Genomic DNA, 26525 nt, shown 5'->3' with positions numbered 1-26525 from the left:
GGGAGGTTTGGAGAGGGAGGGACAGAAAGAGAAAGTGACTTGAGCGAGAGCGGCGAAGAGAGACAGGGAGGGAGACTTAAGAGAGAAACAAAGAACGCAAGCGTTATTCAGGTCTGTGTTGTAGCTCAAAAAGAGATTTTTATCTGGGGCTTCAGCCAGGGCTTGTGTGCTGAGGACCGTACATCGGTGTCCACTGGCAGTTGTGGAAGCAACCCGTTTGTTTTTCAACGACTTTCTTTTCTCTGTGAACTGGTGTTATTTTTCTGTTGAAAAATTGTGTCTTCTCTTGACTTTCCCCCTCTGATCATTTTTGCTTTTTGCCACGCTTCAGTGGCCATGAAAGTAGATTATTCTGGTTAAAGTATTAGCTCCATTGTCTAGTCAATTTTATTCCTCTCTGAGAAGTGAATGACCTTCATGTGATGGCTTTGAATAATTTATATTCCCAGCTATTACAATAAAAAATAAAGAATGTCTCGTGGTCTTCTAAGCAACAACTATAGTATAGTGGCATTTGATGTCGGTGATTATTTAGATTTCCATGTAATAGTATCGCTTAAAAAGTTTTTCTGTCTTCATGGGAGAAGGGATCGTTCGTGTTTTTTTGTTCACCTGACATGTATGGCTCTGCAGCGCACCAGAATAAGGCTGTGGTCGCCATGCAATGGGCAGCAGATTACTGTGGTCCCGTTGTTTGCTTCTGTCACTTCCACAAGAACGGCCACACATTTATGTTTTCTGTCTCGTTTTGTCAAGATGTGTTACAGGTAATGGCCGATAGCTATTCAGTTTGACTATTGAACTTCAGACAATTTAATTTGGACATCCTCAAATCCAGCAAACCTTTATAACTGTGTAGTATTACTAGTAACAAAAGCTTAGGATATTCAACTGTTGTGCCAAACCTAAAGTCCTGGCGTCCTGTTTGTCCTAATAGTCCTTGCACTGTGGAAAATGTGGTATGCTGTAGATTTATATATAAAGTAATACGTACTCATTCATTATGATTGTTTTGTGTTACACTGTTCAGTCATAAATATGTTAGGTCTATCTGGGCCACAAGCCCAACAGTTCTAAGTCTTTTTGCTTGAATTTCCTCCCTGAACATCTATGGAGAAAGGAGACATGGGAAGAGAAAATCGTATATTAGAGGAGTTCACAGGGAGGGTCACGTAGCATTTCTCACCCAGAGGTCAGTGGACTTTGTCAGAAATGATCTCAACAACCCCTCTGGTTGAGAACTCAGAGCGGCTCCTGTCATTACCTATCAGCCTCTGAGCGGCATGTTAGGGGATATTTTTGGCTCTTGAAAGAAACGAGAGGGAAATGAGAGAAAACCAATCTGTTAGCATCTTTCTTTCTGTCCAAAGATTTGTTTGATGTGGTGTGAATGCGCTGTTGAGAGGTGCTTGTTTGTAAGCTTTAAAGAATAATTTTGCCTTTTATTACAAAAAAAAAATACGACTTAACTTAGATGGTTTCTTACACTGGAAATGTAATATGGGCCAATAGAGACTGTAATCTGTGGTTCAGTTCGGCTGAACATTTACTGGGGGTGTGTGTGAGCAAAATGTAATGGCTGTTTACGAGCTTGAGCTTAACTTCAGAAAACCCTATAAATCTAACCTTCAGTAGTGTGAAAACTGTTCAAGCACAAAATCAGTCACATCACAGAATAATGATTTTGTCTTACCAATTTGCTATGTATGTCATGTTAAGAGGTAACAACATGCCTCTTGTTTTCAACAAAATGCCAGTGTTTTCTCAATATGTAAATTGGGATAGATTTGACAATTCTAAAGTCAACATTAGACTTATAAAGTTGAAACTATTCAGGTCATGGAAATATTATGTATATGTATTCTTTTAAACCTTTAGCATTGGGCTATAGTTCAGTGTGATTTATATGCTAATGGTACACTGGCTCTTGGTAAATTGATGCTAATGCATTCAAACCAGAATCTCATTGCAATGTTACACTATTCATATGAGAAATCTGCATCTTTCAAAGCAGTTTGTTTATTTGGCACAGGTATTGTCAGAGGTTGTCTACTTAAGTCCCTTACAGTTTTAACATCCTCTTCTCCCAAAAACATGGAAGTGAAAAGCCATAGATTTGTTTTCTGTGGCGGGGGGGATTGGTGTTAATGTTTTTATTGCCTTCTGTCAGTTTTAGTTGACAAGGATTTGTTGTTAGACGGGTGGAACCAGCCTACTTGCTGCATTCACCATTCTTTGTCACTTAGTAGTCTGGGCTTAATCTGATAGAAATCTGTTGATATTTTAAGACAGAAAAAGGACCATCCTGTCAGCATCCTCTCAGAAACAGTGAGTGGGGATTAAGGACAAAAAAAAACGTTAGCTTACATGTTACCACTTCTTTAGTCAAAGGTGAGCCAATCATTGACACGATAGAATCATGACCCTTCTTGCAGACTTAAACCTGTGTCAGGGAGCCATTAAAGCTTAAGTAAAATAGAAAGGTGCTCCTAGATATGAGGAAACATCCAGATTTAATAGATATAGTCTTTCTTTTTTTTTTTTTTACATAATTATTTTACGCTTTCTACATCATCACAGCGGTTCTACAAGACTGTCCTTGTAGTTGGCCTCCACCAACTGGTCGCCGTTTTGTTTGAACAAAAAAAACAGGGGCTAACAGTGTGCCGTCCCTCCGCCTGGCCAGCAGTGCACATTTGACCCATATTACAGATAGCAGATTCAACAAAGAGAAAGTTCCACAGGCTTACCTCACCACAGAGACCGGTTCAAACCCAGCTAGGATTATCCTGCTGCTGAATGAGGACGAATGAAATGCTCCGGAATAATACTTTTCTGAGGTATCTTGTGGACCTCACAAAGCCATTGTCTTATCTGCATTTGGGCAACACCGAGCCTTAATTGAACAAGTTGATTACAGAATTAATGGTGGTTCATGTCGTGCTGATTTTGTGCCCTGTTTGTGTGAAGATGTTCAGCCTTGACTGTGTGCGGCGTTGACTTGGTTCCACTTGAGACGTGCTGGGGTGTTGTGCCTACATGTAACCATGTAGCCGTGTGGTTGTGTCTAGATACATGGATGTATGGTGTATGAGTGTACAGACGTGTGTCTGTGTTGTGGGGTCAACACTAATGGTCCAGTATAAATAGCCCCAGAGCTCTGTGAGTGACAATGCATCAACAGCTATGACAGCCCTGACACCGCCTGTGTGTGTGCGTGTGTGTGTGTGTGCGCGCGTGAAACACTACCCAAGCCAAACACCTCCAGCCATGCAGGCTCAAGTTCACAAACTAACATTTTGGTTACCTTTCTACTAGGAAGTATTACAGATTCATTTCAGCATGGAGACAACAATAAAACATAATTTCTCTAGGATTGTAGGATTGTGAGTACTCAAACGCAATATCATCTAAAATAAACTCCATATTTGGTTTGATGGAACTTTAATGTTATCTGGTCATAAAATAATTTACATACTGACAATTACTTCCATTAATTTAAATCTGGCAGTGGCTAAAGTAAGCTGAACTTTGCAATGAACCATCCAGCATAATTATATAAAGATGTTAATACATTTAGAGTGATTCGTGTAGTGCATATTAATTAGTAAATCATAATCGTTTTGTATTGCTGTCGAATGATGAATATGAAAATTATGTTAGATTTAATTTTTCTGTCCTTGAAGACAGCTGAATATTGATTATTATTTTCCCAGTCCAATTTGCTGTTAAGGTTTTTTTGGTTTGTCAATTGAGTATAGTAGCCATCATTTTACAAATAAATAATAAACTACTGTGAAATTTACTGGTCTGCTGTATTTACACATTATTAACATTTGAAAGACACTTGGGAACCCTGATGGACTGTCACAATGAAACATTGAGCAGCTAGCAGCCATCATTTAATTACAGTCGAATCACTGCTATCTCAAATAAGCTTATTATGGAGCAATGTACTCTAGTGTCACCTTTGTTTCAACCGTGAAGCTATGTAAAATACATTAGGAGTCAAATCAATGCTGACTTTCTCAAGTGCTTCTTATTCTATAACCCTGGATATGTTTGAGGTTGGCAGCAAAAAATTGTACCAGATCTTTTTTTAGACACATCAGTTTGGATGTGTGATGGTTGGAAATATGATAATATCTCTGTATTTAAGTCAGCTGTTTTTTAAAGCTGTGTAAAAACATTTTCTGAACATATCAAAATTGTATTTAGCTTAGTCGGTTATCTCTGCACCAAAAATTGTGTATTCTTTCCTTAAAATCTTGTTCTGTGTCTTTGTAATGTTGGTAACAATTCTGTTTTCAGCACATATGCTCCATGACTGATAAAAAAAAAAAAGGTATATCTCTTGCTTGTCCTTTTCTGCAGCAGCAAGCAGTCTTTGGAACATTGACTTGCAACAAAATCACAGTTTCAAACTGTAACACATATAGATTCATGAAAATTGTGAGAATCACAATACATACACTGAACAAAATTAGAAACGCAACCATCTGAAATTGGAGAAGGCTTATGGTAAAGAAATGAACATTCAATCAACGGGAAACAGCTCTGGTGGACATTCCTGCAGTCAGAATGCCAATTGCACGCTCCCTCAAAACGTGTGACATCTGTGGCATTGTGCTGTGTGATAGAACTGTACATTTTAGAGTGGCCTTTTATTGTGGCCAGGCTAAGGCACACCTGTGCAATAATCATGCTGTCTAATCAGCATCTTGATATGCCACACCTGTAAAGTGGATGGATTATCTCGGCAAAGAAGAAGTGCTTACTAACACAGATTTAGACAGATTTGTGAACAATATTTGAAAGAAATAGGCCTTTTGTGTACATAGAGAAAGTCTTAGATCTTTGAGTTCAGCTCATAATAAATGGGGGCAAAAACAAAAGTGTTGCGTTTATCATTTTGTTCAGTGTACATTATTTGTACCTAAGTATGGGGCAAATATCTTAGAGTGAGGTTCCTGGCAATGTACTGGCAAGTGTCCTTTGTTTAGTGTAGATTAGTACTTCTTTCCAGATTGACCTTTCTCATGTTGTGTATCTATTTGTTGCAGGGTGAACCGTCATGACGACAGAACCGGGTTCTGAGTCCAGTGCGGACCAGCAGGAGACCAGTGTGGCTCCACCCCCCCTGGAGGCGGACTCCTTCCCCCCAGCCGCTGCCCACAGCACCCCCGTTAGGAAGGAGCAGGTTAGCCACACCCACAAATACCGCACACGCCATCATCACACAGGAAATGAACTGGGCTCTATATTTGATTTAAATGGAAGAAAAATAAACTCTTGATTGAACACACGGTATCATCATGCGCTTGTGATTTGATTCATAGATTTGTGAATTTCTCCATAAACATTCCCCATCATGTTAATTTGGGCCACCAAGTATCTCCTCTGTCATTTGCGTCGCCAACTGTTCGGTCCAAACAGCACAGTGTTGTCATCACCCCACCATTGCGGGCATGGTGTTATGTAAAGACCTCTACGCCCCCCCCCCCCCCCCAACGGTGAGAGAGTGGAGGGAAGCGTGGTTCCGCAAGGGAATCAGCTTGACCCATCGCAAGTGGACGAGGACAGGACTTCCCACAGGTCATCCACCAGCAAGCTGTCCAGGTCCCCTGGTGGAGGCCGGAGTGTCCGGAGCTACAGGAACATGCAGTGCAAGGTTACCCTGCTGGATGGCACTGACTACACCTGCCTGGTGGAGGTGGGTGGATAAGATCACGGTTGAGGTCAGGAGTTCAGCATGTCGGTGTTGGTGTGTCAGCCTTAATTTAGCCGAGTCACACCCATGTTTTCTTTTTCAAGACAAGCAGTCCTTTGCGGGCTTTTTCCCATGAGATCGATTGGCTTGAGTTATTACGCTGAACCACTGACCTCCCCCTAAACTGCTTCTCCTCGGTCTGCAGGAATTGTCTGGACATAATGGGGTTGTTCTAATGGACGTATCTTAGGCTGAATATTTTGGGTAGCCTGCTCAAACTACTCTTCCCAATGTAACTGATCTTGGCACAATTAAAGATTTTGGAAGACTATGGAAGTGTGTATAGGAACAGTATATCAATATGCTCCCCTGAAGACAAAAAGTCAAATCACAGTTACTTAAAAAAATAACACAAATCAGACAGAGCTTATAGTCCAATACGCTGTGGTCTGTCATAGCATCATTATCTGACTGTAGAAATCTGTCTGGTACTACACATTTACTGCTTTGTCTCCTCCAAAAAACATGCTCTGTGCTGCTGCTTCCAGAAAACTGTCAGCCAAGAGCTGGAGAGACCAATCTACTTAGGGCAGTTTGATCCTCTGGTTGGATTTGGCCAGATTAGTCGCTCTGTCCAATGGAAAAAAAGATGATGAAGCATTGTGGCCAGTTGGCCCGGTCATTCGGTTGGTTGCTCACTGTTGGTGGCCATGGAAACGCGACACAGTGGTGAGAGGGGTGTGGCCCTGGGCTTAATGTGCTCTAGATTATTGACTGGTTCTGTCCCTGACAGTGAGCTGGGGGAGGGGGGAGGTACAGTACTAGATGACAAAGGAGGAAAAGAGGTGAGAGAGAAGAGGGGAGAGTTGGTGATTATTTTGCTTTAAGAGGGGAGAGGAGGAATAGCTGTCAGGAGAGAGGGTAATGGACAGCGGGCGAGAAAGAGGTGAGCTGAGTAAAAATGAAAGTGTGAGAGAGTAGAGAGAGAGCATAGGAGAAAGATGGAAATGATGGGGAGACGAGATGGAGAGAGGAAAGGGAAGAGAGGAGACAGAGAAGAACAGAGAGAGGGGGATGATCGATCATTGACCAGTCTGCCACAGACCACTCCCCATCTGGGTCACATGGTCTGAATCATCGACGTCACTCTGACCTCCCAAGTGGACCTTCGCAACATTCGGGCAAACTACCAATAATCCTCCATCAGTGCCACAGCAACATTCCCAGTAGTGGATGGAACGACAGTTTAGCTGCAAGTGGGGACTCTGCTTTTCATCTCTGTCCTGTTCTTTCTGCCAGGTTCTTTGTTGGGACGTTGATTTTGTGAGAAACTGTAGGAGTGCTTCTGGGGATTGGAAGGGGACGATGAGGATACAGAGATGATCCTGCACTATGAGGGCTGCTAGCTGCCCGGGGCTAAAGCACAAACTCTGGCTTATATTTTTCCTATGGGTTTTGTATGATTATGTTCCAGTGTTTAAGTGGTTCCCCAAGGGGACATACGACCTGGGAAATGGCTTGACGGCATTTCATGGTAAATCGCAGACACCTACTGTACCATAAGCACGTTCCTCAATTACAAAAAAGATGACTACACACACACACACATCTTTTAAATTAGGGGTTGGATTGGATAATTATATTCTGTATTGCCCAACTCAAGTATTCATTTTGATCCTCACACTTCTTTCAGAAGAAGTGGCGACGGAAGGAGACAAGTTGATTTTCTCACAGGAGTTTTGCGGTCTTTGTTCGTGATGAGAGAGTATTGTCTGGGGACAGATGAAACCAGCGTCTCGCTGCACGTCAGGACGCTGTCTGAGACCAACGGGGGTAACATTGTGCTGCAGGGTGGATCTCATCCTCTTAAAGCTTTGGGGAACTGAAACCATAGCACATTCTGAAATAGGAAATACAAACATATGTTGGAATTGGGGGGCACGTAGCTCAGTGATTAGAGTGTTGGGCTAGTAACCAAAATGTTGCTGATTCAAATCCCCTAGCCGACAAAGTAAAACGTCTGTTGTTGTGCATATCGTGGCCAGGCAGGGTAACGCTCATTGAACCAGCAACGGTATGGTATGGTGGTGGAACGGGGGAGTTACGCTCTCAACTGCCCACCTCCCTCATAGAAAATGGCTGTGGAAAGATGATTGTAAGGAGACTGGCACCCACTGTGGCAGAAAGGAACGGGCTTGTATGTGACGAGGTGTGCACGTGAGTGTCTGCACGGTTACTCTTCAGGCGGTCAGTCCGTAATTAAAAGGCCCCAGGCCTGCAGACTGGAGTATATCACAGTATGACAAGATGCTGTTGTCATTTAGATTAATTTTATATTAGAAAAATGGTAAGCCTCTGTTAGCTGGCCAGTGTATAATTCCAACAATAACAGAATGTAGACTAATCTAAGTGGTTCTCCTCTATCTGCAGAATGTAGACTAATCCAAGTGATTCTCCTCTATCTGCAGAATGTAGACTAATCTAAATGGTTCTCCTCCATCTGCAGAAACGGGAGAGAGGTCATGTGCTATTTGACAAAGTCTGTGAGCATCTGAACCTCCTGGAGAAAGACTACTTTGGCATCACTTTCCGGGACGTTGAAAACCAAAAGGTGGAATTGATCTTTTTGATTTTGTTGTGTAATTAAAGGTGGATCTTTTTAGAAACGGCTTGACACTGTTGTCTTATACTCTCATAGAACTGGTTGGATCCATCCAAGGAAATGAAGAAACAGATCAGAGGTGCGTGAAATACTGGTATTTAGGTGGTATTTCTCTGCATGTTTTGTATGTGTTCCAGCGTGCTATACAAAAACAAGTCATGGCAGACCTTTAAATATTAAACCCGAGAGCTTGGTTCTGGGGAGAACTCTTGGTTTGGGTTACAGGCAGAACTTTGAACTGATAGGAAGTTGTGCTTGCAACTGCTAATTTCCTTACGCACTGTAATGCCAACAACACAATCCTATACAATTGACCCCAAACTGAATACATTGCTGTTCACCCTAAAACACAACTTGAATAAAATTCAACATCTCTTTTTTTACCTTCATCTGGTCCCATAATACAGAGACTCAACCTTCCTGCCCTTAAAGGTCCTTGCCTTGATTGCCTAAGTCCTTCTTAGGCAAATCCCCCCATTACCTCAGCTCACTCCTCAACATTGGCTATTGTAATAGCACCACTGATGTCGTGGATATTTTACAGTGGTCAGTCCTAAGAGCTACACTGTGTTTGTTCATCAAATCATTTCAGTTCTATGCGGTCAATGACTGGAACTAGGCATTTCATAACAACCCCGTGTTTGGGTGTTGCTGAGTCCCATAATAAAGAAGTTAAGAGTTAAATTGCATTTAAAGGCTGGTGGAACTGTTCGTAGATCATTTTAAGTAGAAGCTTTATATGAGAGAATTTTTGGAAGAATCCTGCAGAGGGTTTCTAGGTAGAACCTTTCAAGAGGGTTCTTGGCAGAACAATATACACAAGGTTCTACCTGGGACCTTAAAGCTTTGGGGACAAACCAAAGAACCCTATATGATTGTACTTGTTCAAAAAGTATAGTTTGGAATCTTTTCTACTGTTCAGTGGTCTTATTAATTAATTGTTTGTTTTTTAATCCCAAAGGAGTTGCTTGGAATTTTTCATTCAATGTGAAGTTCTACCCTCCAGACCCTGCCCAGCTGTCAGAGGATATTACAAGGTAATACCTGCCATACTACCGATTTCACAGTGTGGTCCACTGGGTGTTTGCGTGAGGCATTGTATTGTTGGGATTTGGTTCTCATGTCTACATTCACCAAATACCTGTCTGGATCGCATAGGAGAGGTTTCTTTGTCATCTGGGTTTTCACATTAGCATAATAACATTGTCTTTTTATCAGTTTATTACTGGGCTTTGAGCATTTGGCTGCCAATTACCTTACTCCCATTCTCTTCTTTCCTTCCTATCTCTCCTCATCTCACTCACCTTTCGACCCCTCCCCCATGTCCCCAGATATTACCTGTGCCTCCAGTTGAGGGATGATGTGGTGTCGGGCCGTCTACCTTGCTCCTTCGCTACCCACACAGTGTTAGGCTCATACACCGTCCAATCAGAGCTGGGGGACTACGACCCAGAGGAGTCTGGGATTGACTATGTCAGCGAGTTCCGCTTCGCCCCTAATCAGACCAAGGAGCTGGAGGAGAAGGTCATGGACCTGCACAAGAATTACAAGTCAGTCAGTCTGTCTGTCCATTGGTCTGTTTAGAACTACAAGTCATTATGTCTGTCTGTCCATTGGTCGGTTTAGAACTACAAGTCATTATGTCTGTCTGTCCATTGGTCTGTTTAGAACTACAAGTCATTATGTCTGTCTGTCCATTGGTCTGTTTAGAACTACAAGTCATTATGTCTGTCTGTCCATTGGTCTGTTTAGAACTACAAGTCATTATGTCTGTCTGTCCATCTGTGTGTTTAGAACTAATAGTCATTATGTCTGTCTGTCCATCTGTCATTATATCTGTCTGAACTAAAGGTTAGCCTATCTTTCTGTCCATCTGTAGTAGAATTAAAAGTCAGTCTGTCTGTCTAGACCGCCTGTATGATATTCAGTTAATTGGTCTGTCGGTGTGCTTGCTTGTAGAACTATAAGTATGTCTGTCTATACCCAGATTAACAAGTTTGTCTGTCAGAAATACTTGTCTACAAACCCAAGACAAGCTGTCTGTCTGTCTAGAAATTCTGTCTTTTGATCTGATCTGTTTAGAACTACAAATTTGTTATTTCAGTCTCTCTAGATTTACAGGTCTGTCTTTTAGTCTCTCTAGATTTACAGGTCTGTCTTTCAGTCTCTCTAGATTTACAGGTCTGTCTTTTAGTCTGTTGAGAACTACAAGTCCTATTCAAAGTATGTTTCAGTAGCTCACCTCTAGCCTCTGGTGTGTTTGTGTGTATAAATCTCCAGAGGAATGACGCCAGCTGAGGCTGAGATGCATTTCCTGGAGAATGTGAAGAAGCTGTCCATGTACGGAGTGGATCTTCACCATGCCAAGGTACCGGGGCCGCATTCAACTCAAACACAGGCTGCTATTTCCAAAATGCACTGTTATTGTGACCTGCATGGTCCTGCTTTGTTCCCTGCCCTTTAACCCTAAACAGCTTGAGCAGCCATTTTTATTTTTTGTTCTTTGAATCCTCAGAGCCTAAAAAATAGGGTTATGCACTGCCCACAATGACCCCCTTAAATCCAGCAAGTGAAGGAAAATGAAAGATGTCACTAATATGCTGTCATGTTTAGTTACTAATTGAATCTTCTTGGCAGATGAATTAATCCAGTCTGTCAGAGATGTGTACATTGTACATGGCCCGCATATCACTAGCTAATGTACTCTGTTTTGTGTTAAATGTTGTTCTAGTTTTTACTTTGTGCTGCTGTTGTTTGTTTCTGTTGTTTTGCAATGTCAACAGGAGAACAGATTTCAGGACGTACGAACCACCTTTCTAAGTACCATTGCAAATACAGAAATCCCCAAATCACTGGCGTAGATGTAAATGGACATGGCTCTGTTAGATGAAAAAACATTGTCAAATAGAAACCGCTCATTTCAGATTAAGCTTTACTTTTGACAGATTTAATGTTATCTCTGTTTCAAATAAGTATTCTTTGGAAAATAGTATTTCTGTGGCCAGACATGGTTTTACATGACCCAGCTTTTGAAAAGGTTATATCATCCTACCTCATGTGAAACAAAGCGGCATGAGGAAAGATCGTTCACCCAAAACATGTTGCCACACCTCTGACTAAAGTCAGAAAGTAAACAGGGTATTTCTCAATATGTATTCTACTGTGCTACAAGCACGCAAATTGAAACTCAGAGAACATCCTGAGAGTAAGTCCAATATTAAAGTATTCATTACTGCACAGAGGACAATCAGACACATAATTTGTTAGTACACATTTTCGAGCTACAACTGAAGCATCCTATTATTTTACGTACTCAAACCACGTAGAAACAAGATCACAAATGTCCTGGAAAACAACAGCTAGTGTTGTGCAGAGGTAAAAAAAAGGGTTTTGTCGTTTAAAAAAAAATCCAAATACAACAGATAATCACACGCCTAACAGTCTCACTGATTGCATGGAAACCATGGAAACCCTCCCTGTGTTTGGTCAGACCAGCCTGTTTTTCTTTTCTTTTCTTACCGAATGGCCTAGTTGGTAGGAAGCCTGTTTGAGTGCTTGTCTCCAGCTAAGGGCGAGGTAAGGCTTGCATTTTGTTTGTGTGTAATTTCCGTAGTTACATGTATGTTACATGTGTCCTTGTCTGAAACCCCCCGTCTTTGTGCATGACCATGGACCGGAAGAGTTCATCGTTCGGGGCACTGTGTTTGCTTACCCCCATTTAGAACTGACATTGTGGATGGCTGTGGTTGTAGTTCCTCAGATGTCTGTTGTGAGGTGTAGGACATTGCCTCCCCATGGTAAAACCCCCCACCCTCCCACCCGCTCATAGCCCCATATTCCACTCTCAGCAAGGTGTGGACCGTTAGTGTCACCCCACCTGCTCTGCAACGCCCAGACTGTGTTTATCTGCAGACTTTTGGGGAAGGCCTCATAATGGTGATGTCATGTGACCGGTATCTACCATCTTAACCCCAGCTTTGTGGCTACCTCTCACAGTCCTTACTGACAAGCCACTAGAATGAAGCCTTCAGGTGTGGTATGCTAGTGTGGGCAGTGGAATATAGCATTACATGGAATATAGCCCAGACTCCTCCATCAGCCTTACATTCACTGTCCTTGCAGTGCCTTCGTATTGCAGTGTACATAGGTGTATGCACTGTCATTCGTACAAAATGGCCACCGCTGGCTGCATATCTTTAAAAAAGTGCAGTTCACAATGGAGCACCGCTGAAAATCCCTCAGCTTGGCTCATTACTGCCCTCAACTACATCTATCTAGCTTAGACTAGTACAGGAGTGTCATCGGTAAATTGGCTCTCGAATGCTTTGAAATCAGCCCCCCCTCATCTCTTGAATCCATCGGCACTGATTGGGATGTGACAGGTTAAAACAATATGCTGGAAGCTCATCATTAGGTGGGCTGGTACCTGGACAGTTATATTAGATCAGTGCAATGAAGAAGAGGAGACTGTGAACAGATAGACTTGTTAGACAATTGAGATGGAGCCAAAAACTTGCTCCTGGCTTCAAAGCCAGACAGATCATTAGGGAGAGAGCGGGGAAGGAGGTGATTTTAGGGTAAGTGATTGGTTTCTGGTAATGTACTGTAGTTCATTTTATTTTCTCATGAGTTCCTAGTTGGGCGACGGTTTGGTAAATGATGTCCCTTTAACATTACAGCTCTCATGATGTTTTTCATTTCAATTTTACTTTTTTTTTACAAAGCTAATTTTTATCCGTCATTGAGTAATGCTTTGTAAATGGCTTGCTGTGTTGCCAATTGTCTTAGAAAGACGTACGGAAAGAGAACTGGTGGATTTTTTCTTTTTTATCACCATGTTTTGGCATTACTCATCTACTTTGCTGTTATAATGTTAGGTAAGGAGTCTAGCCAGGAGTGAAGAATACATATTATTTCATACTGTTGAGGTGTATTCAACTCTAAGCCTGAAGCACCAAAACAACTTCTCTAAGTCTTTGGGCCAATGAGTGACAATCAAATAACTATTCACTAAAAATATGACTGCCAGCAGTTTGGCCGTTCATATTCGGAGTTGAGTAGCCCTGTAGACAGTAAGCTAAAGAAAACAACCAATAAATGAGTTGAATAAAGCCAGAACCACTCAAAAGTAGAGTTACAAAATTCCAGAAACCTTCCCAGGTTTTGTTTTTCTCCAGGAATCCTAGTTTGCAGGAGTTTTGGGAATTTTGCAACGCATAGTCTAGTTTAAGTGTTGTCTGGCTGTTGACCACAACACACGCCCCTGTTCCCTTTTCAGGACTCTGAGGGTGTTGAGATCATGCTGGGCGTCTGCTCCAGCGGCCTTCTGATCTACCGTGACCGGCTGCGCATCAACAGGTTCGCCTGGCCCAAGGTCCTCAAGATCTCTTACAAAAGGAATAATTTCTACATCAAAATACGCCCCGGAGAGGTAAGCCGAACTGAAATGAAAACACCTCGCGAAAGTACTGTATGCCCATGCTTTTTCATGTACCTTTTTTTTCAATACACTGCGAAAACACATTTTTTGAATTGTGTGAGAATCTATTGAAACTCAAAACCTTCATTCAGTACCTTGTTGAAGCGCTTTTCGCAGTGATCCCAGGTTAGGGTCTTCTTAGATTTGCCCCTACCAGGTTTATAGGCATCCGCAGATCAATCCCTTTACACAATTCTATCTAATACGACTACTAAAATGTCCTTGGACTTCATGGCTTGGTTTTTGTTCTGACACGCACTGTAAAGTGTGCGCCTTTCTAAATCAATGTATGATTGTACAACCAATTGATGTACACGCAGTTGAATTTACCACAGGTGGATTCTAGAGATCGCAAGGATGATTAAAGGACACAGGACGCCTATCAGCTCAATATGGAGTGTCATGGAATAGGGTTTGAATACATATATACATGAGATATTTCAGTATTTTATTTTCAATAAATTGGCACAGATTTCTAAAAACTTGTTTTCGCTTTGTCCCTATGGATTATTGTATGTAGAGTGTGGATGAAAAAAGTAATCTAATATAAAATAAGTCTGTAGGATAAAATGAAGGGATCTGAATACCAACATTCAGGGAGCACTGTGTACATACTTTAGACGGTATGCAAATCATATAGACTGGTGTAACAGAAAAGCCCCTCATAGTTTGCCACATGTGTTTTGTATGTTCTAATGTCAGTTTGAACAGTTTGAAAGCACAATCGGGTTTAAGCTTCCCAACCATAGAGCTGCCAAGAGACTGTGGAAGGTTTGCGTGGAGCACCACACCTTCTTCAGGTGAGACCTGGATCACCACCACTCATTTCTTCTGTGACCCTCCCTTTACCTTCTTGACCTCTTGATGGATTCATACCTTTCTTTGAACTCCTTTTTGACCAATAGGTAGATTCATGCCTCCTCCTTCTGTTTTCCTGACTCACCGTTCCTCCCTGACCTCCAGGTTGGTGTCTCCAGAAACTCCTCCCAAGAAGTTCCTGAATCTGGGTTCTAAGTTCCGCTACAGCGGTAGAACCCAGGCCCAGACACGACGAGCCAGCGCCCAGATTGTGCGCCCGGCGCCCCGCTTCGAGCGCTCCACCAGTAAGCGCTACATCATGTCACGCAGCCTGGACGGAGGTTCGTAGTTTACAAGTTCTGTTTGAAGTGGTGAGAAAATGTATTTAAAAATGAAGTAATTTGTCTCAATTCTTCTCTTAGAGTTTATCTTGGAGGAAGTTTGCCTGAAAGCATACAGTTCGCCACCGAAATGCTAGCTACAGGACAATTAAGAAAAATTGCTCTGTCTCCATGTCCTCTGAGTTTTACAGAAGTCTCTAGGCTTTTGAGTTCAGTAGCTTTTAGTGTGTCAAGTGCCACTGCTGTTTACCATTCATCTCAGGCTGCAATCAATCAGTGCACCCTGCCCTACTGGTAATACCACGCCGCTCCCTGTGACATCTGTCAATCAATCACACTTGTTTTGGTCTTCACTGCCATTAACATTCACTCAGGTCCTCTCCGACCTGTCAGTGGCTTACAAGTTCTGCCGATGGGAATAATGCACACTGTCCTCTTGAACATTCCTAAAACGATGCAACGTGTGCTACTTAATATTCTCCATCAAGCCATTTCGGTCGCTGCTCGTCTTTAAAGGTGGTCGTTTGCTTGACAGCTTCAGCATTTCCCGGTCGACATGAAAGCTTAAGTTCTTAACCTCCCTGAGCAGCGGTGCTGTGAAGTTGCTGGAGGCTCTGGATGCCACCCAGTCTCATTATAGTTTCTGGCTGTTGTTTTATCCTCTGCACTCACATCACCTTCTCATCTTCCCAGCTCAAACAGTCCTGTTTGCTCTCTCCCAAGTCTGTATCAGTCGGTCCCAGACCGCGGGTGAAGGCCTTTATTCTCCCAGCTAGTTCACAGAGGAAGCTGCTGTTATAGTGAATTGCTCATAGTGACGGCGGCTGTGCACGAAAGAGTGAGCCAAAAAGGGAGTGCATTTTTATCCCTTCTGAGGGGACAGGCTCTTGCCATAGGGAAAGACAGCCGGCCTGCAGTGTTTGGTTTATCATCGTCACCCAATGGCACAATCTCTGTTTTTGTTTTGCTTTGTTCTCCCTTGTTCGCTGATGGATATAATAATTTGTTATTTTATGTGCCTCCCCTCCAGAGAGCCAGCTGTCCTTGCAGGGGTGGGCTGTCATTGTCCTATCAGTCAGTTTTAATGCAAATATTGTTGTGTCTGGAGTCTCCAGCTGATGTCTCATTTAGGGGTAAAGAGCTCTTTTGGCTGAATTTTTCTAGCTAACTGACATGGAAGAGAGATTCGGCCAGTTGGCAGTGATGCCAGTTGAAAATGAGATACTTAGGGGTCCATATTAAATTCAGACTCCATCATTATCATTGAACTGAAAAGACAACACTGATGTTTCTGTCATTATTGGGAGAAATAAGGAGGCTTTCAGGAACACTGAGAACCAAGCCCAATTTAGGACTGAACATATTTAAATCCCCAATCAATAGTTACAGAATAATTCTAAGATAAACCGGCAGTGTCCTCTCCCCGTGCTCAGCTGACTTCTTATTGGTCAGCTTTAAAGGAGAATTATGTGTCATGTTAACGTTGACTCTCCCTGCATTATTCAATCTTCCTCAGCTCCAGAGAGTACACCCAAAAGGAGTTCACCCAATAGAGGTTCACCCAAAAGGAGTACACCCCAAAAAACAGAGTCTGTATCCCCGAAAATAAAACCTCCTGCTAGTTTAAACGGCACAAAACCAACAGGTAGATATTATACACTGTATCTCCTAGTACGTGCTAACAGTAGATGTTGCCCTGAGCTAGCTATGCCTGCTAGTTAATGACTCCATCTCTGCTTGTTTCCTCCTCCTCTATCCGACATCAGACATGTTTGGTGTTTTGGGCCCTGGTTAGCGACGCCTCCCTCCGTTTTAATCAGGCTTGTGCTGCATGCTCTCATGCTGATATGGGGGGGGGGGCTCCCCGCCAAGCATGTGACCGCACCATGGCCCTCGCTTCGCAGCTGTTCAGTCCTAGCTGTTTGTTTTAAAATATTGAGTGAAGAAAAAAAAAAGTCATGTTAGCTTGGCCACTAATGGCTAATGTGGCCCAGTTTTATAAAGAGACTCGACAATCAATTATACTTTTCTCCCAGCCCGAGTGCTTTTTGTGCCAACACTGACGTAAGGAGATGAAACGAGTTCATGTTGGTTAGGAGATGTATTTTTCTATTCTGAATGGCAGTGTCGTACCTTCTTGGGGTTTGGCAGGGATGCACTGCATGCTCTCATTAAGGCAATGACGGAATATCTTTTTGTTTGATTTAATCAGCTCATTCTGTACCATAGCATCAGCCGACTTTTCATTTGGCTTTTGTTCAGACACTGATGCAGGAGGTTTAGTTTTGCCATTAGAGTGTGTGAAGGTAGCCTTTGACATCAATTTGAAGTGTTTGATTTTTCCTTCAATTAGATTAATTTTGAAGCTGCAGCAAGAGAATGTTGTTCAGGTCTGCTGAAAAATGACATGTTATCAGGGATTGTGGATTTTAGAGGGATTTCATCATTTGATGTGAATTTTTTACTTCTGCCCATATGCAGGTTATCAGGGGCTGTGGATTTCAGCATCTGCTGTGATGTGAACTGAAAACAAATAATTGTCAACCTAACATAAAAAAAATAGGTTGCCAAGCTTCGTGACACCTAATGACACATGGTTTCTCATTGTTGGTATTGATGGTAACTTTTAGTATAGCACTGCTTGTAAGATGCTTTGAGAAGCTATATAAACTGCTCATTTCAGACCACACGATCATTTCAAAATATCGTGTGATTTCAGAATATTGCTTTATTTACTGTTCAAGGCAATTATCTGAACTTGAAAGGCTGCAACGTTGATAATGTTATTATCAATGGAAATGGAAATTGATGCATGCTTTTAGATGATATCCTTCCAATCTGTTTTGGATGAGTATGCTTGTACAAAACGGCTTATTAAAACCATCCTTGCACCTGCAATATTATCTCAGTTGGAGGCGATAGGACAACTCCTTAATGGAAAACGACATGTGCGTGTGTGTGTATATATGTGTGTGTGGGTATCTGCGTGCGTGTGTGCGTGCGTGTGCGTGCATGTGCAACTATGTGCATGCTTCAGAGATGGGCTCGGACCTGTATGGAAGGGCGAAAGGCATTGCCATGAGTGACCTCATCACCACGGTGACGCCAGAGAAAAAGGTGGAGGAGAGGAAGGCAGAGGAGGAGGTGGATGTGAAGGTGCAAGTCCAGGTGGAGGCGGAGGACGAAGACGACACCACGAGAGTCACCGAGGTCTCTCAGCCGAGTCCGACCTCTCCGATACGACACGACACGAAGGTACAGTTCTCCACACCCAATTCGTCATCGATCCTCTGCCCTCGCACCAGTTTTGTCTGTAATACATTCAGACATACGTTCAGCGTGACCAGATTTCACTGAAAACCGAAGCTGTGAGTTGCTGGAACTCAGTTTAGCCCGGCTAGAACCAGCCAGAGGAGCTGAGACAGACTAGGGCCAGATGTTCTTTATTTCTCAGAGGTAGCGAAGCAGCACAAATCGCATTGCCTGGGGATGCCGTCCTGCGCTGTCACGCTCCGTCACACTCTCTGTAAGGTAGGCAGGGCACTGATAACTCACTAATGTAGAGCTGCACTGTGCTGAACCTCAACCCTCTACTCCTGCTGAGGGGCAGCTTCTTTCTGAGAAAGGCAGGGCCAGACTCATTCAAATGTAGAAATTGAAAATGCTTTTTTTTAGATGTGCTATTTATTCGTCGTGCAAATGGATGACAAGGAGCTTGGCAGAATGTTAATGAGTGGAAAGAGTTCTAAGTTAAATCTAAACCCTTATTGTGAAAAGGCCAACTGCTTACTGTAATTGAATTTGAGATGAATGCTACTACAGGGCTGCAGCCTCAAGCTACGGGGGTCCTCTGTAATATATGGACATATGATGACATACTGGTTGTTGTAATTAATATTTATATATACACTCACCTAAAGGATTATTAGGAACACCTGTTCAATTTCTCATTAATGCAATTATCAAATCAACCAATCACATGGCAGTTGCTTCAATGCATTTAGGGGTGTGGTCCTGGTCAAGACAATCTCCTGAACTCCAAACTGAATGTCAGAATGGGTAAGAAAGGTGATTTAAGCAATTTTGAGTGTGGCATGGTTGTTGGTGCCAGACAGGCTGGTCTGAGCATTTCACAATCTGCTCAGTTACTGGGATTTTCACGCACAACCATTTCTAGGGTTTACAAAGAATGGTGTGAAAAGGGAAAAACATCCAGTATGCTGCAGTCCTGTGGGCGAAAATGTCTTGTTGATGCTAGAGGTCAGAGGAGAATGGGCCGACTGATTCAAGCGGATAGAAGAGCAACTTTGACTGAAATAACCACTTGTTACAACCGAGGTATGCAGCAAAGCATTTGTGAAGCCACAACACGCACAACCTTGAGGCGGATGGGCTACAACAGCAGAAGACCCCACCGGGTACCACTCATCTCCACTACAAATAGGAAAAAAGGCTAAAATTTGCACAAGCTCACCAAAATTGGACAGTTGAAGACTGGAAGAATGTTGCCTGGTCTGATGAGTCTCGATTTCTGTTGAGACATTCAGATGGTAGAGTCAGAATTTGGCGTAAACAGAATGAGAGCATGGATCCATCATGCCTTGTTACCACTGTGCAGGCTGCTGGTGGTGGTGTAATGGTGTGGGGGATGTTTTCTTGACACACTTTAGGCCCCTTAGTGCCAATTGAGCATCGTTTAAATGCCACGGCCTACCTGAGCATTGTTTCTGACCATGTCCATCCCTTTATGACCACCAAGTACCCATCCTCTGATGGCTACTTCCAGCAGGATAATGCACCAGGTCACAAAGCTCGAATCATTTCAAATTGGTTTCTTGAACATGACAATGAGTTCACTGTACTGAAATGGCCCCCACAGTCACCAGATCTCAACCCAATAGAGCATCTTTGGGATGTGGTGGAAAGGGAGCTTCGTGCCCTGGATGTGCATCCCACAAATCTCCATCAACTGCAAGATGCTATCCTATCAATATGGGCCAACATTTGTAAAGAATGCTTTCAGCACCTTGTTGAATCAATGCTACGTAGAATTAAGGCAGTTCTGAAGGCGAAAGGGGGTCAAACACAGTATTAGTATGGTGTTCCTAATAATCCTTTAGGTGAGTGTATATACACCTTTTCTTTCCATAAAAATGAAGACTCAATAACAGTTTTAACCACTTTGGCTGTTTAGGTCATGATGAGTTACTCTATACTCCATGCTAACAGCCTTGTTGGTCTTTCCTCTGATGTTTTTCCATGGGATGTCCTGTTGTTGTGTCAGACCGAACTGACAGATACAGCGGTCGACGGTGAACTGACAGCCACTGAGGTTTGTAACGTGTCTAGTCCCCTCATCGATGTTGTTTCATGTTTCTGTTTCAACACGTGATTGTCTGATGATCAACTCAATGCATTGGTTTTTGACAGTTCTAATGAGCCATATTTACATATGTCCAGAACAATGCACAGAATCTGCGTTTTAACTGTAAATTCCTTCCTGGTGCTTCCCAATGTCTCCAGTCGGACCAGGAGGACGAGACTGACTTAAAGACACAGGTATACTGAGTAAAGTGTCATTTCATCCACAGCTGGTCAAACGACCGTTCCATCCCTGTCAACCTGGTTTACAACATCACTGTGGGCTCCACATTCCACACCTGCCCTCATAGGATTCATGTTCAGTGATCTAAACGTCATTTTCTCTCCAGAACAGTTTTATAAGGCGAATTAAGGGGGAGAGTCTGTTTGTCAGACATTGTGCGCTGATGTTAGAGGTTGGTACTGGATGCAGCAGTGGGCTTGTGCATGGTGAGGACATTTTGCTCGAGGACCTGAACCATAACAGTGGATTTTAACACCAGCAGCATGAGTTGTGTAGATGAATAATAGGTGGTTTTAATAACAGATTTAGTCGACTACTAATTGATTCACTAACATACTTTGGTATCATATTAGTGATTTATTTGGTTTTGATTTGCTGTTACAGAGGATATGCCAGACTGGGAGAAGAAATAATCATGAACAGAATCAATAAGATGACATTAGGCTCCAGAGCATACCTAGAAAGAGGCGAATCCTAACATTCAAAACATTTTACTCAAGTGGAAGTAAGGATCTGCGGCAAAATATGCTTAATGTATTCATTAGTAGCCCTGAATGCATGTTCTGCCTGTTTTGGATAGATTATAACATTATATTCAGCTCATTACACTGAACCTTTGATAGGAGCACAATACAAACATAGTGTACATCAAATGAATGGACGTAACATTCGTCATTCTGTCGCCAAGGCGACACTTAGCCACGCTACTTGAATAGCAGCGGCCAAGCTGCACACACAAAGATTGGGAAGTGTAATTTGCAAACGGAGGAGTCTCACAATATGCGGTTGATTTTCTTCTGCATTTGCATTGAAAAACTCATTCAACGCGTCATTTCTTTTCAAAAGGTGTTTAAGGCTGCAACCAGCAATGATTCTGATCATCGATTAATTTGACGACTACTGCTTTGATGAATTTCATATACACTGCTTAAAAAAAATTAAGGGAACACGTAATCATCACAGTATTACACCAAGTCAGTTCAACTTCAGGGATATCAGTCTGTCCAGTTAGGAAATCAGTTTTACCTGTTTTGGTTCAAATGAAAGTGACAACTGGTGCACTGGAGAGGCAACAGCGAGACAACTCTGAAAAAGGGAATGGTTTTGCAGGTGGTGGCCATAGAAAATTGCTCTCTCCTTATCCTCCCTGACTGATTCTTCTCTAGTTTTGCATTTGTCCTTGTCACTGGTAGCATGAGGCAGTACCTGCAGCCCATTCAGGTTGCACAGGATGTCCAGCTCCTCCAGGACGGCACATCCATATGTGCTGTCGCAAGAAGGTTTGTTGTGTCTCCCAGTACAGTCTCAAGAGCATGGAGGAGATACCAGGAGACAGGCCATTACACAAGGAGATCTGGACAGGGACGTTCTCTTCACAGATGAGAGCAGGTCCGCACATTTGACAGATGCAAAAGAGTCTGGAGACGCCATGGTGAACGTTATGCTGCCTGCAACATCACCCACCATGACCGGTTTGGCGGTGGGTCAGTGATGGTCTGGGGAGGCATATCCTTGGAGGGTCCCACAGACCTCCACGTGCTAGCCAACGGTACCCTGACTGCTGTTAGGGACCAGGATGAAATCCTCAGATCCATCGTCAGACCTTACGCTGGTGCAGTGGGCCCTGGGTTCCTCCTGGTGTAGGGCAATGCCCAGCCTCATGTGACGAGAGTATGTAGGCTGTTCCTGGGTGACGAAGGCATTGATGCCATTGACTGGCCCTCATATTGCCCAGACCTGAATCCAATTGAGAACTTCTGGGATGTAATATATTGGTGCATTCGACACCACCAAGTAGCGCCACAGACTGTCCAGGAGCTCACTGAAGCCCTGATCCAGGTCTGGGAGGAGATCCTTCAGGACACGTGGGGGCTATACTCACCACTGAGTCACATTAAGAGTTGCCGTGATGAAATTCATGGAAGTTGGAACAGCCTGTGATTTAAATTATTTACTTTGATTTCCAATGTGAGTATGAATCCAGCCCTCGTTTGGTGATTTTGGTTTCCATTGACCGTTGTTATGTTATTTTGTTTTCAACGAATTACACAATGTACAGTAAAGATTTAGTATATTTTGTTCATCAAGACCCGATGTGTGATTTGAGTGTTCCCTTAATTATTTTGAGCAGTGTAGATATAAAATCATACATTATTTAAAAACAACTTCGAAATTGCTGATTTATTTATTTCAGAATGTATGCATAATTCCACAGTCTGTTTAAGACCTAAAGAAATAGTGAATGGTAAAACATCACTGAGAATCTTATAGTACGCAGTTTTAACTGAAATACACAGACAACGTCACTATTAAAATGAATCAATTAACATGCATTTTCCTCAAAGTTTCAATTGCAGAGGAATATAGAATTTGCTACCTCTGACGCTCATTTTGTCCATCGACAGTAGTTATTTAAGATTTAAGGCCCTACTTGACTATGAACATGAAGCCAAACTAAAATGGACATGTCAGATGAACGTATTGCGCTGAGCCCTCTTCAACATCTGTTGTCATGTCTCCAATGTGTTCTCCTAGGTGTGCATGCATCACTGTCATGTTCCCTTGAGAAGCGGTCTCTGTGCACGTTTTTCCGCAAAACCAGTCTCTTTTAAAGTCTCTAACGTGAAGGGCAGAAGGACTGAGTTGTACACGTCTGTCCACTGGTGTAGACACAGCCTCCAAATCTTTTTTTATCTCTACTTCAATTTTTAGCTGTGTCCCACGTAGATTCTAATTGATAACAAAATGTGTTGCCAACTGTTTTCATTATTGACATTATTGGTGTTGTAGATTAGTTGTTGCAGCCCAAAATGTATTGATATCTTCCCAATGAATTTCCTGTATTACACAGTTTTGACATGACTCATCACTACCTATAGTAACATTGCGTCCGTAAACGCTTAAAACAAAATGTACACAGTACATTTATTAGCAGAATTAACAGTGACGTCTTTCTTCATTACTATCACAGGACACAGTGGAAACTCCAGAGGAGCTGCTGAAACATGCAACCAACATCAGCGAGCTTAAGAGATCCTTCATGGAGACGGGGGTCGACAAGGCTGGCCTCACCGAGTGGGAGAAGAGGTTGTCTTCGTCCCCCCTACGCTCGCCGCGCCACGACGAGGCTCCCATGATTGAACCCCTGGAGCTTGACGAGGATCCATGTTTAGAGGTAGCTGGAGTTTTTGTTGTACGAGAGAGAACAGGGCATGGAGTCTGGAGTGTTTCCTCAAAACCACAGCTCTGTGTAGATGTGCCGAGAGTGTCAGTAGAACATTCAGTAGAACCACAGGGAAAACATGCAACATCAAATATCGGGTTGCACATAATCAAAGGTGGCTCGTGTGCAGGCTTTTGTTCCGTGCCAGCTCTAACTTATGATTCTACTAATGTGCTGCTCATTAGCTTCTTGATAAGCGGAATGAGGTTAGAAACACTAGATGTACAGAATCGTCTTTTCGCAAAGTACTTTTAAACCTACTTACAATTTTACTTGATGTGATGGTGAATATATGAATGGTAAGCATATAATAGAAGATAATGTGATCAGTGCAGTAATATATAATATAAAAGTATTTGCAGCACATACATTTGCATTTTTTGTTTCCAGTGTTCAGATGCAGGGAGATTGAAAAGCGTGAGCGTAGTTTAGTGCAGCTGGTTAGTTTACAATTACAAGGCAAAGGAACTGTTCTGGTAGCAGGATGATTGACCCTGACTGCCCACTTCCAGTCCGCTGACCAGAGGAGAGTTTCTGAAACAGTTTTGGATCAGGGTGAGAGGATCAGCGAGGTTCTTGGGTGGTTAGAGGACGAGATATGTCTTGTGCAGTGTGTTCTCAAGTGGTTAGAGGGCGAGATATGTCTTGTGCAGTGTGTTCTCAAGTGGTTAGAGGGCGAGATATGTCTTGTGCAGTGTGATCTCAGGTGGTTAGAGGACAAGATATGTCTTGTGCAGTGTGATCTCAAGTGGTTAGAGGGTGAGATATGTCTTGTGCAGTGTGATCTCAGGTGGTTAGGGGACGAGATGTCTTGTGCAGTGTGTTCTCAAGTGGTTAGAGGGTGAGATATGTCTTGTGCAGTGTGAACTCAAGTGGTTAGAGGGTGAGAAATGTCTTGTGCAGTGTGATCTCAGGGGGTTAGGGGACGAGATATGTCTTGTGCAGTGTGATCTCAGGTGGTTAGAGGGTGAGATATGTATTGTGCAGTGTGATCTCAGGGGGTTAGGGGACGAGATATGTCTTGTGCAGTGTGATCTCAGGTGGTTAGAGGGTGAGATATGTCTTGTGCAGTGTGATCTCAGGTGGTTAGAGGGTGAGATATGTCTTGTGCAGTGTGATCTCAGGTGGTTAGAGGGTGAGATATGTCTTGTGCAGTGTGATCTCAGGTGGTTAGAGGGTGAGATATGTATTGTGCAGTGTGATCTCAGGTGGTTAGAGGGTGAGATATGTATTGTGCAGTGTGATCTCAGGTGGTTAGAGGGTGAGATATGTCTTGTGCAGTGTGATCTCAGGTGGTTAGAGGGTGAGATATGTCTTGTGCAGTGTGATCTCCGGGGGTTAGGGGACGAGATATGTCTTGTGCAGTGTGATCTCAGGTGGTTAGAGGGTGAGATATGTCTTGTGCAGTGTGATCTCAGGTGGTTAGAGGGTGAGATATGTCTTGTGCAGTGTGATCTCAGGTGGTTAGAGGGTGAGATATGTATTGTGCAGTGTAAATGAGGGTGTTTGGGAGATGACCGAGAAGCCTACCGCCTGTGGTGAATCAGGAGACTGGTCCAACCACCGCATCTCTTTGAAAAGCTGCTGAATAATGCATGTTGCTGGAAGTGGCTAGTTAATGCCCCACTACTGCAGGCGCAGGGACACTCGTTACCACATAATCCCTGCCACACTACCTGCCTCTCCTTCTCCAGTTTCAACTGATCAACCTGTTCACACGTTAACCCCCTGTAACAGGTAGTGATTCTGCTGGGGCTGTACGAAGAACCCCAAAGTTTACAATATTCAACTGTTATAGTGTATAAAAGGAGAGGATGTTGAAAGGAGTGGTGGATTATTTACAATGTAACGTCAGTGTGGAGCTTGATGGATTTTTAACAGTCTGGGCTGTGAATGAGTAATAAATCCCTGTGCTGTAACCTTGCCAAATGGACGCGGGAGGGAGAGTCTCAAGGAAGCAAACATCCTGCTCGGCTGTGCATTTTGCAGGGGTAAGATAATCCCCCCCACAGCTATGGAAACGCTTGCAGAAACTTCAAAAGAGAGTGGGTGCGTGTGTGTGTGTGTGTGTGTGTGTGTTAATATATTCGTGTTTGTAAACAGTCAGGAGAGCGGCAATGATGATGTTTTTTTTTTTATGTAGATGACAGTATATTCCTGCCAATACTTTTGGGGATATGTGCAAAGTGACAAGGAACCGGTTCCCTCTTCACCCAGTTATTCCCACCGTGTTTCCTTTCTTTATTCATGAGCTCCTGGAAAAAGGGGGACGGTGTCTGCCGAGAATGCTCTACTAGTTCTCCCAGACCCCCGTCTGTCTCTTTCATCAAGCCAACAGTGCGTCGGTGTTTGGAGAGACGCTTGGCTCCCGTAGCCACACACTGTTACGCCGCACCACACCGCCTCGTATCACATGCGCTCCTATCAAACAGAATGAGTGATGATGCCAGAAATAGAAGGTTTGGCCGCACAAGCGCAGACGCCTCAGAGATACATTTCATTCTGTTTGATTCGTGACAGGCTTGTCTTGTTTTTTGTGTTTTTTTCATTCATGTAGAGCAAAGAAGACGGGAGTGCCATGGCCGCAGGCGGGAGCACTGAGGAGGAGACCCGGCACGGCCACGTGGAGACTGACACTACTGTGGTAGGTAGCCAGGCGTTGCCCTCACCCTGAACGTCATCTCTGCTACTTGGTTACATCAGAGCC

General features: G+C 43.1%; 1 protein-coding gene across 12 annotated transcripts in view; it reads left to right on the top strand.

Annotated features, from left to right (window-relative positions):
* Positions 1-26525, top strand: part of epb41l3a (erythrocyte membrane protein band 4.1-like 3a) — a 65212-nt gene that overhangs the window by 28533 nt on the left and 10154 nt on the right. For 8 of the 12 annotated variants that reach the window (XM_034289214.1, XM_034289215.1, XM_034289213.1 and 5 more), the window contains exons 2-18: positions 5064-5200; positions 5510-5713; positions 8217-8321; positions 8409-8451; positions 9334-9409; positions 9704-9922; positions 10653-10740; positions 11904-11948; positions 13651-13803; positions 14554-14651; positions 14815-14990; positions 16507-16635; positions 18028-18245; positions 20275-20322; positions 20514-20549; positions 23567-23770; positions 26376-26462. In XM_034289214.1, coding sequence (XP_034145105.1) covers positions 5075-5200; positions 5510-5713; positions 8217-8321; positions 8409-8451; positions 9334-9409; positions 9704-9922; positions 10653-10740; positions 11904-11948; positions 13651-13803; positions 14554-14651; positions 14815-14990; positions 16507-16635; positions 18028-18245; positions 20275-20322; positions 20514-20549; positions 23567-23770; positions 26376-26462 — 2055 coding nt within the window. In that variant the 5' untranslated portion in view covers positions 5064-5074. The remainder of the gene's footprint in view (positions 1-5063; positions 5201-5509; positions 5714-8216; positions 8322-8408; positions 8452-9333; positions 9410-9703; positions 9923-10652; positions 10741-11903; positions 11949-13650; positions 13804-14553; positions 14652-14814; positions 14991-16506; positions 16636-18027; positions 18246-20274; positions 20323-20513; positions 20550-23566; positions 23771-26375; positions 26463-26525) is intronic. The other 4 variants (XM_034289218.1, XM_034289221.1, XM_034289216.1 and 1 more) reach the window with 4 other exon arrangements.

This window comes from Esox lucius, chromosome 21, assembly GCF_011004845.1.
Source record: "Esox lucius isolate fEsoLuc1 chromosome 21, fEsoLuc1.pri, whole genome shotgun sequence".
In the NCBI taxonomy this organism is placed as follows: domain Eukaryota; kingdom Metazoa; phylum Chordata; class Actinopteri; order Esociformes; family Esocidae; genus Esox; species Esox lucius.
Note: the sequence above shows the minus strand (reverse complement) of the source record. Positions and strands in the feature narration are given on the sequence as shown.